This window comes from Oncorhynchus tshawytscha, linkage group LG03 (genome assembly GCF_018296145.1).
Source record: "Oncorhynchus tshawytscha isolate Ot180627B linkage group LG03, Otsh_v2.0, whole genome shotgun sequence".
In the NCBI taxonomy this organism is placed as follows: Eukaryota; Metazoa; Chordata; class Actinopteri; order Salmoniformes; family Salmonidae; genus Oncorhynchus; species Oncorhynchus tshawytscha.
The window spans coordinates 45,693,230-45,710,252 of record NC_056431.1 but is presented as its reverse complement, the minus strand read 5'-3'; the positions used below and the strand labels follow the sequence as shown (position 1 = coordinate 45,710,252).

At 41.4% G+C, this 17,023-nt stretch overlaps 2 protein-coding genes across 6 annotated transcripts; both read left to right on the top strand.

Annotated features, from left to right (window-relative positions):
- The first annotated feature begins 5,720 nt into the window (after nt 1-5,720).
- Nucleotides 5,721-12,066, top strand: LOC112245604 (claudin-10-like). Its single transcript, XM_042320135.1, has 5 exons — nt 5,721-5,940; nt 9,389-9,550; nt 9,637-9,718; nt 11,387-11,491; nt 11,583-12,066. Exons 1-5 carry the CDS (start codon nt 5,721-5,723, stop codon nt 11,731-11,733), a joined length of 720 nt encoding a protein of 239 aa, XP_042176069.1. The 3' UTR covers nt 11,734-12,066.
- Nucleotides 12,067-12,807: 741 nt separating this feature from the next.
- On the top strand, nt 12,808-16,803 carry LOC112237206 (claudin-10). 5 transcript variants are annotated; one of them, XM_042317938.1, is made up of 8 exons: nt 12,808-13,191; nt 13,436-13,597; nt 13,689-13,773; nt 13,878-13,988; nt 14,152-15,619; nt 15,827-15,973; nt 16,309-16,427; nt 16,534-16,803. In XM_042317938.1, the coding sequence occupies exons 1-5, from the start codon at nt 12,960-12,962 to the stop codon at nt 14,348-14,350; spliced, it is 789 nt and encodes a 262-aa protein (XP_042173872.1). In that variant the 5' UTR covers nt 12,808-12,959; the 3' UTR covers nt 14,351-15,619; nt 15,827-15,973; nt 16,309-16,427; nt 16,534-16,803. The 5 variants fall into 5 exon arrangements, with proteins under 5 accessions (XP_042173872.1, XP_042173851.1, XP_042173863.1 ...); XM_042317917.1 differs by lacking the exon at nt 16,309-16,427; XM_042317929.1 differs by having other exon boundaries at nt 16,309-16,803.
- The last annotated feature ends 220 nt before the right edge of the window (nt 16,804-17,023 follow it).

Below are 17,023 nucleotides of genomic sequence, written 5' to 3'. Positions count from 1 at the left end.
CTACACAGACAAGTTCTAGCCTGGTTTAGATCGTATCTGTCAGAAAGATATCAGTTTGTCTCTGAATGGTTTGTCCTCTGACAAAGAAGCTGTACATTTCAGTGTTCCTCAAGGTTCCGTTTTTAGGACCACTATTGTTTTCACTATATATTTTACCTCTTGGGGATGTCATTCGAAAACAATGTTAACTTTCACTGCTATGCAGATGACACACAGCTGTACATTTTAATGAAACATGGTGAAGCCCCAAAATTGCCCTCGCTTGAAGCCTGTGTTTCAGACATAAGGAAGTGGATGGCTGCAAACTTTCTACTTTTAAACTCGGACAAAACAGAGATGCTTGTTCTAGGTCCCAAGAAAAAAAGAGATATCCTGTTGAATCTGACAATTAATCTTGATGGTTGTACTGTCGTCTCAAATAAAACTGTGAAGGACCTCGGCGTTACTCTGGACCCTGATCTCTCGTTTGACGAACATATCAAGACTGTTTCAAGGACAGCTTTTTTCCATCTACGTAACATTGCAAAAATGAGAAAATTTCTGTCCAAAAATGATGCAGAAAAATGTATCCATGCTTTTGATACTTCTAGGTTAGACTACTGCAATGCTCTACTTTCCGGCTACCCGGAAAAGCACTAAATAAACTTCAGTTAGTGCTAAATACAGCGGCTAGAATCCTGACTAGAACCAAAAAGAATTATCATATTACCCCAGTGCTAGCCTCCCTACACTCCTGTTAAGGCAAGGGCTGATTTCAAGGTTTTACTGCTAACCTACAAAGCATTACATGGGCTTGCTCCTACCCATCTTTCTGATTTGGTCCTGCCGTACATACCTACACGTACGCTACGGTCACAAGACGCAGGCCTCCTAATTGTCCCTAGAATTTATAAGCAAACAGCTGGAGGTAGGGCTTTCTCCTATAGAGCTCCATTTTTATGGAATGGTCTGCCTACCCATGTGAGAGACACAGACCCGGTCTCAACCTTTAAGTCTTTACTGAAGACTCATCTCTTCAGTAGGTCATATGATTGAGTGTAGTCTGGCCCAGGAGTGTGAAGGTGAATGAAAAGGCTCTGGAGCAACGAACCGCCTTTGCTGTCTCTGCCTGGCCGGTTCCCCTCTCTCCACTGGGATTCTCTGCCTCTAACCCTATTACAGGGGCTGAGTCATTGGCTTACTGGCAGTCACTGGTGCTCTTCCATGCCGTCCCTGGGAGGGGTGCGTCACTTGAGTCACTGACGTGATCTTCCTGTCTGGGTTGGCGCCCCCCCTTGGGTTGTGCCGTGGCGGAGATCTTTGTTGGCTATACTTGGCCTTGTCTCAGGATGGTAAGCTGGTGGTTGAAGATATCCCTCTAGTGGTGTGGGGGCTGTGCTTTGGCAAAGTGGGTGGGGTTATATCCTGCCTGTTTGGCCCTGTCTGGGGGTATCATCGGATGGGGCCACAGTGTCTCCTGACCCCTCCTGTCTCAGCCTCCAGTATTTATGCTGCAGTAGTTTGTGTCGGGGGGCTAGGGTCAGTCTGTTATATCTGGAGTACTTCTCCCGTCTTATCCGGCGTCCTGTGTTAATTTAAGTATGCTCTCTCGAATTCTCTCTTTCTCTCGGAGGACCTGAGCCCTAGGACCATGCCTCAGGACTACTTGGCATGATGGCTCCTTGCAGTCCCCAGTCCACCTGGTCGTGCTACTGCTCCAGTTTCAACTGTTCTGCCTGCGGCTATGGAACCCTGACCTGTTCACCGGATGTGCTACCTGTCCCAGACCTGCAGTGTTCAACTCTCTAGAGACAGCAGGAGCGGCAGAGATACTCTTAATGATCAGCCTTGAAAAGCCAACTGACATTTACTCCTGAGGTGCTGACTTGTTGCACCCTCGACAACTACTGTGATTATTATTATTTGACCATGCTGGTCATTTATGAACATTTGAACATCTTGGCCATGTTCTGTTATAATCTCCACCCGGCACAGCCAGAAAAGGACTGGCCACCCCTCATAGCCTGGTTCCTCTTTAGGTTTCTTCCTAGGTTTTGGCCTTTCTAGGGAGTTTTTCCTAGTCACCGTGCTTCTACACCTGCATTGCTTGCTGTTGTTTGTGATTTTAGGCTGGGTTTCTGTATAGCACTTTGAGATATCGGCTGATGTAAGAAGGGCTATATAAATACATTTGATTTGACCAGCCTTCCGAAGCATTTCATGGCTACAGATGTAAGTGCAATGGGGCGACAGTCATTTAGAGACTGGTTACCTTGGCGTTCTTGGGCACTATGGATTATGGTGGTCTCCTTGAAACATGTAGGTATAATCCATGATAGTTTGAAAGCCCTGCCACATCCGACAAGCATCAGATCCAGTGTAGTATGATTCTATCTTGGTCCAGTGTTGACACTTTGCCTGTTTGATGGTTCGGAGAGTGTAGTGGGATTTCTTCTAAGCATCTGGATTAGTGTCCCCGCTCCTTGAAAGTGGCAGCTCTATTCTTTAGCTAATTGTGGATGTTACCTGTAATCCAAAACTTCTGGTTGGGATATGTTCGTAATGTATGTTCACTGTGGGGACGACGTCGTCGCACTTATTAATTAAGCCTGTGACTGTGGTAAACTCCTCAACGGCGTCAGATGAATCCCAGAACATATTCCAGTCTGTGCTAGCAAAAACAGACCTGTAGCTTAGCATCTGCTTCATTGGACCACTTCCATATTGAATGAGTCACTGGTACTTCACAAATGAATCCATTATCTGTATCATGCCTTGTGTGCCGGTATAATTGCAGGTGAGTTACTATTCTCCCCTCAGCAGCAGAGTCTCTCCAGCAACCCAAACAGACAAAGACAATCTACACACAAAATGTGCATCTGTATTTGGCTTGCAGCTACTTTCAAATGAAAGGCTCTAAACCCTTACCAACCTGAAAACCCCTTTTAAATAGAAATTCCTATCCAATCAGATTCCTAACTCAGATTGAGCCCAGGTGTGATGAATTACTGACATAATTAGTATGCCCATATGTGGAGTTCCTGCTAGGCCCATATCTGGAGATCCTGATAGGGCCCCAATTCAACACACATTTTCCAGGAGCCAGCTATGCCCAGATATGGAGTTTCTGTCAGGGGCCCCATTTCAACATGAATTTGACCCAATTAAGACAGTCAGCTCCTGACATTTGCATTTGGGTTAATTTAATTAATGTAATGCGTAATGTATTTTCATGATATAGCTTCCTGTTTCCTGTTCCAGACATACATTTTGGGGGGTTCTTTCTGTAACACATATACATTGTATAATAGTGAGTTTATAGCATATAATGTTTCTTTAAGTTCAAACGAAAGGTATTTTTACCCTAATGCTGCATTCGTAACCAAGTGGGAAGTGGGAATTTACCACATACAAATGGCAGAAAAATCACTTGAATGCCATTCGAACAATACTATCTATCGCATCTTAGCCTATGTTGCTCTGACATTGCTCATCCATATATTTATATTTATACATTCTTATTCCATTCCTTTACTTAGATTTGTGTGTATTAGGTATTTGTTGTGGAATTGTTAGATATTACTTGTTAGATATTGCTGCACTGTCAGAACTAAAAGCACAAGCATTTCGCTACACGCACAATAACATCTGCTAACCATGTGTATGTGACCAATACAATTTGACTTGATTTGAACTGATAATTAATAGGGGAAAACTCATATATCATTCCTGAGCTCCAACTTCTCCCACATGTTGACTTCTGACATCGCCTACTAAGTAAATGACCTTGTTAACAGAATTTTCGACAGTTAAATGTAACAAGAAAACATGATTTATAAAAAGCAATCTATTAATATGGTTTCTAAAATCTATCATTTGTTTACAAGCATTATAGCTGTACTTTTGGTTTATGGTTGACACAGCTTGTTGTCCATGAGCCAATCGGCATTTCTCAACGAGTTCAAAGCACGTCAGTGCATCCAACTGGTTTTTACGACTTCACAACTGTTAAATTCCCACCTCCCACTTGGTTATGAACGCAGCAAGTTTATCTTCCTCTTAACAGCAATCGTTTACTCGTAACTGGACTTTGTCACATTACTCATTGTCTTATGGCTTACTGATTGTCCTATATATTTTTTATGTTAATATGATACTTCACTTCACTCAAAGACCAAATCTGGAGAGCACAAAAAAAGACAAAAAATAAGAGAAAATAAAAATCTTTCGAAAATGTGCCTTTTTTTAATACATAACCATCAGTTGACTTTATTCTTTCACTATGGGCCATGTCTCTCCATCTCTTCTCGGTAAATGGTGTGAGGCAAGACGTCCTAAGTGTAAATCATTTCTGTGGAACACATGTCCCCTGTGTAATTTGCTTGCTTGGGGCATTTTATTTCTTCTCATTTTTTTATCTGCTGAACCCTTTGAAGAACCCCTTTGGGCTCCAGGTAGAGCCTTTTGGGTTCCATGTAGAACCCTTTCCACAGAGGGTTTTTACATGGAACCCAAAAGGGTTCTTCTTTTGGAACCCTTTTTTCTAAGAGTGCACTAATCATAGACTCAAATGTAAAGCTGACATTTAAATGAAGCATATTTGGCATATGGTTTATCTGGACAGTTGATGGTGTCTACAACAGTCTTAGCTATGCATTACAGAGTTCTATGTGCAGAACTGATGTATTGAAGCATGATCATCTTTATAAGTCATCCATTTGTTAAATACAGGAAATAAACTAAAACTGCAATATTTAAAACACACAACTGAAACATTTGAATATCCAAGAATAATAGGCATTGTACTGTACAGTATATCATAAGTATTCACACCCCTTGGATTTCTTCACATTTTGTTGTGTTACATAGTGGGATTAAAATTGATTTAATTGTCATTTTTTGTCGACAATTTACACAAAATACTCTTCAATGTCAAAGTGGAAAGAATTTTTTTTTTTTATATGAATGAATCCGGCCTCTTTCTAGAGCTACGACCTGAAGATCAATGACATCATCATGATTCGACCTGGTCTTTCTCCGAGTTCCCAGTTGTTTTGAAAGCACCATAAATCCAGAGAATGCCAGACTTTGATGACAAAATTTGCCCATGAAAGACCGCCGCGCCACCTTCCTGTTCAAGTGAGCACAGCACAACAAGGTGAACCCAAAAATGTATTGTATGCATAGGTTGTTGTGACAGAGTCAAAAGTGGCTGTATGATGTTCTCCATGCTATATATGATGATCCCCCTTTGAGATGCACGGGGGCTTTCAGGCTGGTTGTGCCTGTTTATGTGCCTTCATTAAGTTATCGGCCTATAAGTTCTAAATGTTCTGAATCATGTATATTCATCCTCTTGTTATGTGAGCCATCATGAAGTCATCATGAGACATTTTGACACATCATGACTGTGTTTCCACCGTCTTTGACCATTTTGGCACAGTTAGCTGCCATCAACTCTATCACAGTGAGTGACGTGTGTGAGGTGAGGGGGTGGAGGAAGGTAGACACCATTGGTCAGTCGATAATGAGGGCTAAACCCCTCCCTACTGAATATGAAACAGTCCAGGACATATTAACCATCAATCCCACCATGGCCATTTAACCTGGGTTACTTCTCTAGAGCCCACGCCTGGGATTGTCTTCAACAATATTCATTGGCCAGTGGACCATCAGTTACACCGTTACTCTTTTGTCTGAAGATCTTACCAACTTCAGTAGAAAGCACTCTATTGTACACAATGAGTAACATGGTGACAGAGATTTTGGCCTTTATTCTCACCACGTCTGGCTGGGTCCTGATCTCCTCCACCATACCCACGGATTACTGGAAGGTGTCCTCTCTGGACGGCACGGTCATCACCACAGCTACCTTCTGGTCCAACCTGTGGAAGACCTGTGTCACTGATTCAACAGGAGTCTCCAACTGCAAGGACTTTCCCTCCATGCTGGCACTGGACGGTCTGCTCAAAGTTTATTTCTTGTCATTGGGAAAGGGTCTTATAGCAGCTGCTTTGCAAGCTTAAGAGGGCCTACTTGCCTACGGTGATACAATACACAGCTTTCAAACTGTAAGAGCTCCATATTACTGTGATTTCTAATGCCCTCATTGTGTAAATGTATAGTTATTCCCATTTTTTGATCCAGTTGATCAAGTTATTACATCTTAATGCATTCATTATGCATGGACTAGTTGTAAAAGCCTGTTACATGGATTGTACTCAACTTCATGGGTGCTAATGAAAGTGTAGTCTGCAGGCTAGCAGTGTTTCAGCATCTGGTCAGTGTGTCTCAGATGAGGGTCAGTGGATCTGCCACATCAATGTAACTGTGCCACAGTTCAATTTCAAGCTCATTACTTGGAAAGAGAAGGGCTCATTACTTGGAAAGAGAAGTGCTCAGAGCTTGCCAGTGCTAATAGATTTTGGGGGAAGGTACAATGCAGGCTTTCTCCCAGGGACAACTCATCTACCTTCAGAGATGTCAATGTTTAGCCTAACTTCATGGGAGTTGAAGGCTATAAATTAGATTTACTGGGAGCTTGGGGCTTTCTGCCATGGTTGGCTAATTTCTGGGGTTTACCACCAAGCTAATATTTGCCTGTTAATCACATCTCAAAGGCAGCTCCAATTTCAAGACTACAAAAAAAGATATGTTTTATTGTCGCATACACCGGATTATTTTACAGGGTCTGCCATAGTAGTACGGCACCCCTGGAGCAAATTAAGGTTGTGCCTTGCTCAAGGGCACATCGGCAAATTAGCATATCTCTTTACTAAGAAACAATTACTGGTTATGCTTACAAATTATTGTTTATTCATACTGAACCAATTTGTTGCTTGCACAGTTAGCTGAGCAAATGAAAAGTGAAGTCTAAGCAAGCCTAAATATCTTACATTGAGTGATAATTCACTTAAAATGTTTTTTTTTACTACCAAGCTACAATATTGGCAGGATATTTTACCTTAATAAGACGATTAAGGTAAAAAATCTTGAAATAAGATAAATTACATAAATTAAGCCTTTTATTGGTTAAAATAAGTGTTACGGTTTTCTACTATCTCTGACGACGAGGTGTAGCAAGGATCAGACCAAAATGCAGCGTGGTTAATTCGATACATCTTTAATGAAGATGAAACACGAACAATACAAAAACAATAAACGTAACGTGAAAACCGAAACAGCCTAAACTGGTGCAAACTAACACAGGGACAGGGACAGGGACAGGGACAGGGACAGGGACAGGGACAGGGACAGGGACAGGGACAGGGACAGGGACAGGGACAGGGACAGGGACAGGGACAGGGACAGGGACAGGGACAGGGACAGGGACAGGGACAGGGACAGGGACAGGGACAGGGACAATCACCCACGAAACACTCAAAGAATATGGCTGCCTAAATATGGTTCCCAATCAGAGACAATGATAATCACCTGCCTCTGATTGAGAACCGCCTCAGGCAACCATAGACTTTTCTAGACAACCCTACTAAGCCACAATCCCAATACCTACTAAAACCCCAATACAAAAACACACCACAAAATAAACCCATGTCACACCCTGGCCTGACCAAATAAATAAAGAAAACACAAAATACTAAGACCAGGGCGTGACAATAAGCACAATTGTTAAAATAAGCAAAATTATCTGCCAATGATAATTTAGCTTTCACTTTTTGATGTGTGGTAATTCTGCATGGTATGTTGGTGTAATGAGATGGGGAGGGCATTGGGGGAAATGGCTGGGGGACATTTACAGTGCCTTGTGAAAGTATTCGGCCCCCTTGAACTTTGCGACCTTTTGCCACATTTCAGGCTTCAAACATAAAGATATAAAACTGTAGTTTTTTGTGAAGAATCAACAACAAGTGGGACACAATCATGAAGTGGAATGACATTTATTGGATATTTCAAACCTTTTTAACAAATCAAAAACTGAAAAATTGGGCGTGCAAAATTATTCAGCCCCCTTAAGTTAATACTTTGTAGCGCCACCTTTTGCTGCGATTACAGCTGTAAGTCGCTTGGGGTATGTCTCTATCAGTTTTGCACATCGAGAGACTGACATTTTTTCCATTCCTCCTTGCAAAACAGCTCGAGCTCAGTGAGGTTGGATGGAGAGCATTTTTGAACAGCAGTTTTCAGTTCTTTCCACAGATTCTCGATTGGATTCAGGTCTGGACTTTGACTTGGCCATTCTAACACCTGGATATGTTTATTTTTGAACCATTCCATTGTAGATTTTGCTTTATGTTTTGGATCATTGTCTTGTTGGAAGACAAATCTCCGTCCCAGTCTCAGGCCTTTTGCAGACTCCATCAGGTTTTCTTCCAGAATGGTCCTGTATTTGGCTCCATCCATCTTCCCATCAATTTTAACCATCTTCCCTGTCCCTGCTGAAGAAAAGCAGACCCAAACCATGATGCTGCCACCACCATGTTTGACAGTGGGGATGAGCTGTGTTGCTTTTACGCCAAATATAACGTTTTGCATTGTTGCCAAAAAGTTCAATTTTGGTTTCATCTGACCAGAGCACCTTCTTCCGCATGTTTGGTGTGTCTCCCAGGTGGCTTATGGCAAACTTTAAACAACACTTTTTATGGATATGAAGAAATGGCTTTCTTCTTGCCACTCTTCCATAAAGGCCAAATTTGTGCAATATACGACTGATTGTTGTCCTATGGACAGAGTCTCCCACCTCAGCTGTAGATCTCTGCATTTCATCCAGAGTGATCATGGGCCTCTTGGCTGCATCTCTGATCAGTCTTCTCCTTGTATGAGCTGAAAGTTTAGAGGGACGGCCAGGTCTTGGTAGATTTGCAGTGGTCTGATACTCCTTCTATTTCAATATTATCGCTTGCACAGTGCTCCTTGGGATGTTTAAAGCTTGGGAAATCTTTTTGTATCCAAATCCGGCTTTAAACTTCTTCACAACAGTATCTCGGACCTGCCTGGTGTGTTCCTTGTTCTTCATGATGCTCTCTGCGCTTTTAACGGACCTCTGAGACTATCACAGTGCAGGTGCATTTATACGGAGACTTGATTACACACAGGTGGATTGTATTTATCATCATTAGTCATTTAGGTCAACATTGGATCATTCAGAGATCCTCACTGAACTTCTGGAGAGAGTTTGCTGCACTGAAAGTAAGGGGGCTGAATAATTTTGCACGCCCAATTTTTCAGTTTTTGATTTGTTAAAAAAGTTTGAAATATCCAATAAATGTCGTTCCACTTCATGATTGTGTCCCACTTGTTGTTGATTCTTCATAAAAAAATACAGTTTTATATCTTTATGTTTGAAGCCTGAAATGTGGCAAAAGGTTGCAAAGTTCAAGGGGGCCGAATACTTTCGCAAGGCACTGTATGTGTAACAGATGTCTGACGTGGTCGACGCTTGTTCTTCCAGGCTACATCCAGGCCTGCCGGGGTCTGATGATCACTGCTGTATGTTTGGGCTTCTTTGGTGCTGTCTTCGCCTTGGTCGGAATGAAGTGCACCAAGATTGGGGGATCAGACCAAAGCAAAGCCAGGACAGCTTGCATCGCCGGAGTCAATTTCATACTCAGCGGTAACTATCATGTCACAGTCATTGATGGACAATACTGGCATAGTTTACCAAGTCTGCAGCACTGAACGCTCTTTTCTTCTCTGCAGGTCTCTGCTCGTTGTCTGCATGCTCCCTGTATGCACACAGGATAACATCTGAGTTTTTTAACCCCATGTTTGTCGCTCAGAAGTGAGTAACTCATTTGATGTACAGGATCAGACATACAGTGCCTTGCAAAAATATTCATCCCCCTTGGTGTTTTTCCTATTTTGTTGCATTACAACCTGTAATTTAAATGGGTTTTAATTTGGATTTCATGTAATGGATATACACAAAATTGTCCAAATTGGTGAAGTGACATTTAAATAATAACTTGTTTCAAAAAATGATATATAAAAAAAACAGAAAAGTGGTGCGTGCATATGAAGCCCCTAAATAAGATCTGGTGCAACCAATTACCTTCAGAAGTCACATAATTAGTTAAATAAGTCCGCCTGTGTCCAATCTAAGTGTCACATGGTCTGACACATGATCTCAGTATATATACACCTGTTCTGAAAGGCCCCACAGTCTGCAACACCACCAAGCAAGGGGCACCACCAAGCAAGCGGCACCACCAAGCAAGCGGCACCACCAAGCAAGCGGCACCACCAAGCAAGCGGCACCATGAAGACCAAGGAGCTCTCCAAACAGGTCAGGGACAAAGATGTGGAGAAGTACAGATCAGGGTTGGGTTATAAAAAAAATATAAAAAATGTTTCACATCCCATGGAGCACCATTAAATCCATTATTAAAAAATATGGCACCACAATAAACCTGCCAAGGAGGGCTGCTCATGGACCAGGCAAGGAGGGTGTTAATCAGAGGCAACAAAGAGACCAAAGATAACCCTGAAGGAGCTGCAAAGCTCCACAGCGGAAATTGGAGTATCTGTCCATAGGACTACTTTAAGCCATACACTCCACAGAGCTGGGCTTTATGGAAGAGTGGCCAGATAAAAGCCCTTGCTTAAAGAAAAATGAGCAAATACCTTTGGTGTTCGCTAAAAGGCATGTGGGAGACTCCCCAAACATATGGAAGAAGGTACTCTGGTCAGATGAGACTAAAATTTAGCTTTTTGGATATCAAGGAAAACACTATGTGGGGATGTTTTTCATCGACAGGGACTGGGAAACTGGTCAGAATTGAAGGAATGATGGCTGGCGCTAAATACAGGGATATTCTTGCGGGAAACCTGTTTCAGTCTTCCAGAGATTTGAGATTGGGACGGAGGTTCACCTTCCAGCAGAACAATGACCCTAAGCATACTGCTGAAGCAACACTTGAGTGGTTTAAGGGGAAACATTTAAATGTATTAGAATGGCCTAATCAAAGCCCAGAACTCAATCCAATTGAGAATCTGTGGTATGACGTAAAGATTGCTGTATATCAGTGAATCATCCAACTTGAAGGAGCTGGAGCAGTTTTGCCTTGAAGAATGGGCAAAAATCCCAGTGGCTAGATGTGCCAAGCTTATAGAGACATACCCCAAGACACTTTCAGTTGTAATTGCTGCAAAAGGTGGCTCTACAAAGTATTGACTTTGGGGGGGGGTGAATAGTTATGCACGCTCAAGTTGTTTTTTGTCTTATTTCTTGTTTGTTTCACCCCAAAAACATTTTGCATTTTCAAAGTGGTAGGCATGATACAAATCCCCCAAAATAAATTAACTCCAGGTTGAAAGGCAACAAATAGGAAAAAATGCCAAGGGGGGGTGAATACTTTCACAAGCCACTGTACAGCAGTGACCCACATGATCATGGATGAAGTAATGCTGCTGTTAAATAACTAGTCTCCTTTGTTCCCCTGTTTTCCAGGTATGAACTGGGGGTTGCCTTGTTCATTGGTTGGGCAGGATCTATTCTTTGTATTCTGGGAGGGGTGATACTCTGCTTCTCAATAGCAGATAGTTCCACTACAAGGTAAGTCATAAAGTTCAATAATATGTAATGATATTTGGTGAATTACATTATTGGTTTACTTAACATTTTTCTCTCTCTCCTCTCCCTCTAGTCACACAGGCTATGCCTACAGAGGAGCTACCTCTGCCTCTAATGTTTCTTCTCACCCTAGAGGACATGCACAGCCCATGAGCCAGAGGCCTCCACCAGAGTACAGTAGCTCTTCTAGAGTACAGCACTTTGATAAGAATGCCTATGTGTAAGGGATGATAGGACAAATACAGAACCTGAACAGCGGCATGGTCTCGAGAGGCCAATATACTGCCACACCAGTTAAAAGGAGGAGAAAGAATGTGTTACGTGACTGGCTGGCCCATTGTGTCACAAATTATGACAGATCAGAAAGAGATCACTTTATATTGGAGTTGATCCCCCTGTTCACCTATTTATGACAGCACTAATTTCTAGTCCAATGGAAATCAGAGCCTTTTTGAGTTCGTAGGAGATTTGCTGAGATTTGTGGCTCTGATATTTACTTTACAATAAAATGTGAGCATTCTGGTAGACCTACGCTGCGAATCGAAATAGTGTCAATACTAACCACTTTTCTGTACAATTGTTGATTTTTTTCTTTTCTTTTTTGATAATTGTTTGACATTAAAGTGAGGATGTGAACTGTTATATTGTCTTGTGTTGCCTGTCTCTTTATCTGCTAGACACACATTAAAATGCTGTTAATCTTTAATGACAGAACATTTAAAACTATGTTAAAAATCGACAACATCATGTTTCTAACCTACCATTGACATAACCATAAACTACAGCATGTTTTATAATCAACATATCTTTGAGGTCACTTTTGGAAAAGTGTTATCCATTTACAGTACCTCTTGTATATTTCAATAACTCATTATTTACAGTCCAATTTCAACTGGCACCTATTTCAGAAAATCCCCCCCAAAAATTGTATTTAGCCTATTATAAAATCATGTGTATTTGTGCTTGTTTCAAATAATCCTCTCTCCCTAAAATATGATGTAATTACTATGCCATTACAATAGTACAAAGTGAATTACTACCACTAAATATAGAAAGTCAGAATATTTTTTTCAGAATATTACATATTAAATTAACTGATTAAAACAAAGGGTTTTACCAGCATGGCTCAAATGAAACACATGCCCTTTGTGTAAAGCTGTCAGTGATGTGATTCATTTCAAGTTGGACCCACACTCCTTACAGTTTACAGTAAACAGCTTCCATCATGGTTTTGACAACAGAGTCCACATCAACACTCTCCTATACACACACACCATGTCATCCAGTCCAGAGAGACATGTTATCACCTACTGAAACAAGACAACACGCACCAACATCCTGCAGCAGTCCCGGCATCACGTGTGTCCTGAGTCTCGATCCCTCACGCGCACCTCTTCAGGAGTGCCTAGGAGCAGCAGGTTAGCACACCCATCCTTTCTCATCTGGAACCATGAGGAAAAGGCTGATCCAGGTTTCTGGTTTCCTGATCTCAACGCTGGGATGGCTTTTTGTACTTTGTACTATGGCAATGGATTACTGGAGGATCACCCAGATAGGTGGCCAGGGAGGTTCATTCATTATCAAGGTGGCCTGGTACTGGTCCAACCTGTGGCAGGACTGCTTCACAGACTCGACAGCAGTCACCAACTGCAGAGACTTCCCTGTGCTGTGGTCTGTCAAACGTAAGAATATTGTTCAAACATCTGACTTAAGGGTTTCTGGTATATTAATTACATTGTAGGATCTCTGCAAATTGATCACCATCCTGTTGCATTATTTCATACTCAAACATGACTTTGAATTCTTGAGAGCTTGTAGCGCTTTTCTAATGGAAAGAGCAACAACAAAAACGTTGTGCTGATCAATGATATGTTGACTCATATATTCTTCTCCTTTTATTTTTTTCAAATATATATTCTTTTACAGCTATCGTCCAGGGAGTGAGAGGCCTGCTGATGTGTGGACTAACCCTTGGGTTTTTTGGTGCAATATTTTGCTTTGTTGGCATGGAGTGCACTTATATTGGAGGAGGGGGAAAAAACAAGGATATGCTTTTGTTCGCTGGATCCGTATTTCACTTTGTCGGTGGTAAGTACTGTCCATGGTATGTTCATTTCTCCAGATGATTTATTTTTTTCCCATCAACATTTCCTAGTATGACTGAAACCTCTTCACACAGGTGTGTCAGACTTAGCTGCATACTGCTTATACATCAACAAAGTCGCAAGGACAACTTTCACTCAATCTTCGCCAGGAATCCTAAAGTAAGATTAGTATTTTCAAATAATCTGTTTGAAATTAAAAATACAAATTAACAGCTGCACATGCTAGTAACTGTACTGATGTAAGCTTTCTACTATTTTCTAAGGTATGACTTAGGACCTCCCATTTTTATAGGATTGGTTGGGTCTTTTTGCATCCTCTTAGGGGCCATTCTCTATGCTGCGACTGTGTACAAAGTCCTATTCCCTAAAGCAAAGTAAGAAAACTGTTTTGAACAAGTCATTTGATCAGAATGATAGATATTCATTATATCTCTGAACAGTAAGATCCCATCATTCTAGTGTGCCATCGTTGTATTGCCTTCATTGAATAATGAGAACAATGAGAAATATGTTTTATTGCGTGTCTCATTATTTCAGAGTGGTGCTCGCCCATGGTGGTCCTAGAACACGAACATACATGGCCTCTCGGGCCGGAGGCAGAACCCTTTACACTGGATACTACAGACCACCCAGACAGTACAGATCCTACGGCTCAGGGATAACCAGCAGCTCTAAACTCACTAGGATCTCCCAGATAACACCTGAGAAACTGTCAGACAGAGATGCTTTTGTGTAGTGGCATTGGCTACAGTACTAGTTCCAGACAATGTGTTTGTAAATACCATTAAGATAAAGTCTATTTAGGAAATTGTGAACATTGTTTTTTCCCCAGCTACATTATTTTATCTAGTCTTTTCAGGTCAATTTTCATTTGATCACTCTGTTGTTGCAGATAATTTTCCTGCACAGAAGGAAATGCTAATTCTAGTGTATTTGAGGTTTTAAAAGGCTTCTAAAGTTTGTAATTTCCATGTAAAATTTTCAGATTTGCTTTATCAGAACTAAAAATGTATCAACCCCGACAAAAAAAGTCCATTAATTTCAATCCACGTAATAATTCACATTTCCTGTCCCTGCAGGATTATTTTCCTGCTGTTTAACTGGTCAAATTAAGATAGTATTGCTATGTATTGTATTGCTATGCCATAGGTTTTAATTTACAAATCTGCCACATACTGTTAAGCGTATCTGTTTTCTGTCTGTATGATTGATACACCCAGAAAAGATGAGATTCTGTGAAAGTATGACATGAGAAGGATCTTTGTATGCAATTGTATGATATGTTTGATATTTTTATGAATATAAATACAACTTTGGATATGCAATAGAAATAATGGAGTGATTATTGCAGACACAACTATTTCGTAAAACCTCTAGTGCAGACTGAAACCTATAAGGAAAATCATGGCAAAGTCATAACATGAACACGACCTGTGTTTTTAGGCCTATACGAAACAAACGTAATGTTGGTAGAATCCTGGATATTGTACCAATAACAAACATGGCATGCCCTCATGGGGAGAAAAGTCATCGGTCAGCATACACCTTGCCTCTTTTTCCATCAGTTTGGAGAGAGGAGGTGTGATGATATACACAAAGACACGCTCTCAATACGTTGAGGAGGGGTGGGGGTGGTGGAAGAAGGTGAGCCTTCCTTCTCCCGATAGCTCACAGTTCTTCTCAGTTTGAGTTCTGAAAGGGACGGCAACAGCTCAACTGTCATTACTTGGCTTTCTCCCTCTGCCTGGTGTCTGTTGCATACAGAGAGGCAGCAATCAACTACAGAACAGTAGCAATGTGCATGGAGATTGGCTGCTTAGTGCTCTGTGTGAGTGGATGGATCCTGGTCTGCTCTACAATGCCACTGAGATCTGGACCTGCTCTGAGGTAGACAGCATCGTTCTGACCACTTCAAACTACTTCTCCAATCTCTGGAAGGATTGCACTTCTGATTCAACAGGAGTGTTCAGCTGCAATGGTATCCCATCAATGTTCGCATTGAACTGTAAGCGAGCAATTCAAGTGGATGAAGGAGTCTTTTTTTAAATGATAACAGTATGTCAAAATAATAAAACTGCATTAGGTTCATTGAGACGTAAGAGGAAAATGTACTCCGGTATCTTAATGCTGTACAACAATGGATGAGGTATTGTGCAGTAGTGAATTGAAAGGTTTGTGACTAAACCATGGTCTCTTTGTTCCTCCTGGACAGGGGGCATCCATATGCTCCGGGCTCTGATTATCACCTCTATTATCTTGGGATTCTGAGATAGGAGGATCTTCTGCGCTAAGATAGGAGGATCTGAGGTTACAAACGCAAGTGGGACTTTTGATGGAGGGATTAACTATCTTGTGTCTGGTAAACATTTTATTTTTGTTGATGTTGACGTGGTTATTCTGATCATTGGGTTCCTGGGTGAACTCGAACAGTCGAGTTGTCTTGTTTCAGGGTTGTGCTCCATGACTGCATTCTCTTATTATGGAAACAAAGTAAGAGCAGAATTTCAGGATCTCAATTTCAGGGCACAAGAGTTAGTATCAATTCTATGTAGATCCAATACTTAAACAGGGGTTTAGATTTGTACTCAGTAATATATGAAAACACGTCACAGCTATTATAGTATAAGGGAGGGACATGGAGTTGTAAACAATGAAAATGCATGACACACCTTCATGGTATTTTTAAAAAATCAGATACTAATAGGTAAAGGAATCGAAGTAGGTGTTTCCATTGGATGTGGAGGCTCGAACCTACTGGTCGTTGGGGGCCTCATTTGCAGTTTCTTTGCACATAAGGAAGGGTGTCAATCAAGGTGTGTTTTATAGATTTTCTTTTTTAAATGACATGCTCTAGATTTCAAATCATGTGCCTAATTAGGGTATCTAATGATGGTTCCATCTCCAATCCTACCTTCACAGATCAAAGAACAAACACATGCCTGTCTACAAGTTCCCTGATAGCTACATGGCACCTCCATCTAAACAGAGGTACCTACCAGTGTCAACAGAACTCACAGAGGGTGGAGAGAGCATAAGACCAAGACCAGCAGTTAGACTAGGAGCATAAGGAGCAGCAGCAAGACACCCTCCAGTTTGAACACGTATGTGTTGTGATCTGCTCTTGTGGCCTGCAGTTTGACATTTGTAAAAAAAAAAAAACGAAAAAAAAACCCCATGAAGCTCTTTCTATGAGACTGACCAGGTGAAAGCTAAGATCCCTTATTGATGTCACTTGTTAAATCCACTTCAATCAGTGTAGATGAAGGGGAGGAGACAGGTTAAAGATGGATTTTTAAGCATTGAGACAATTGAGACATGGATTGTGTATGTGTGCCATTCAAAGGGTGAATGGACAAGACCAAAGATTTAAGTGCTTTTGAACTGGCTGTGGTAGTAGGTACCAGGCACA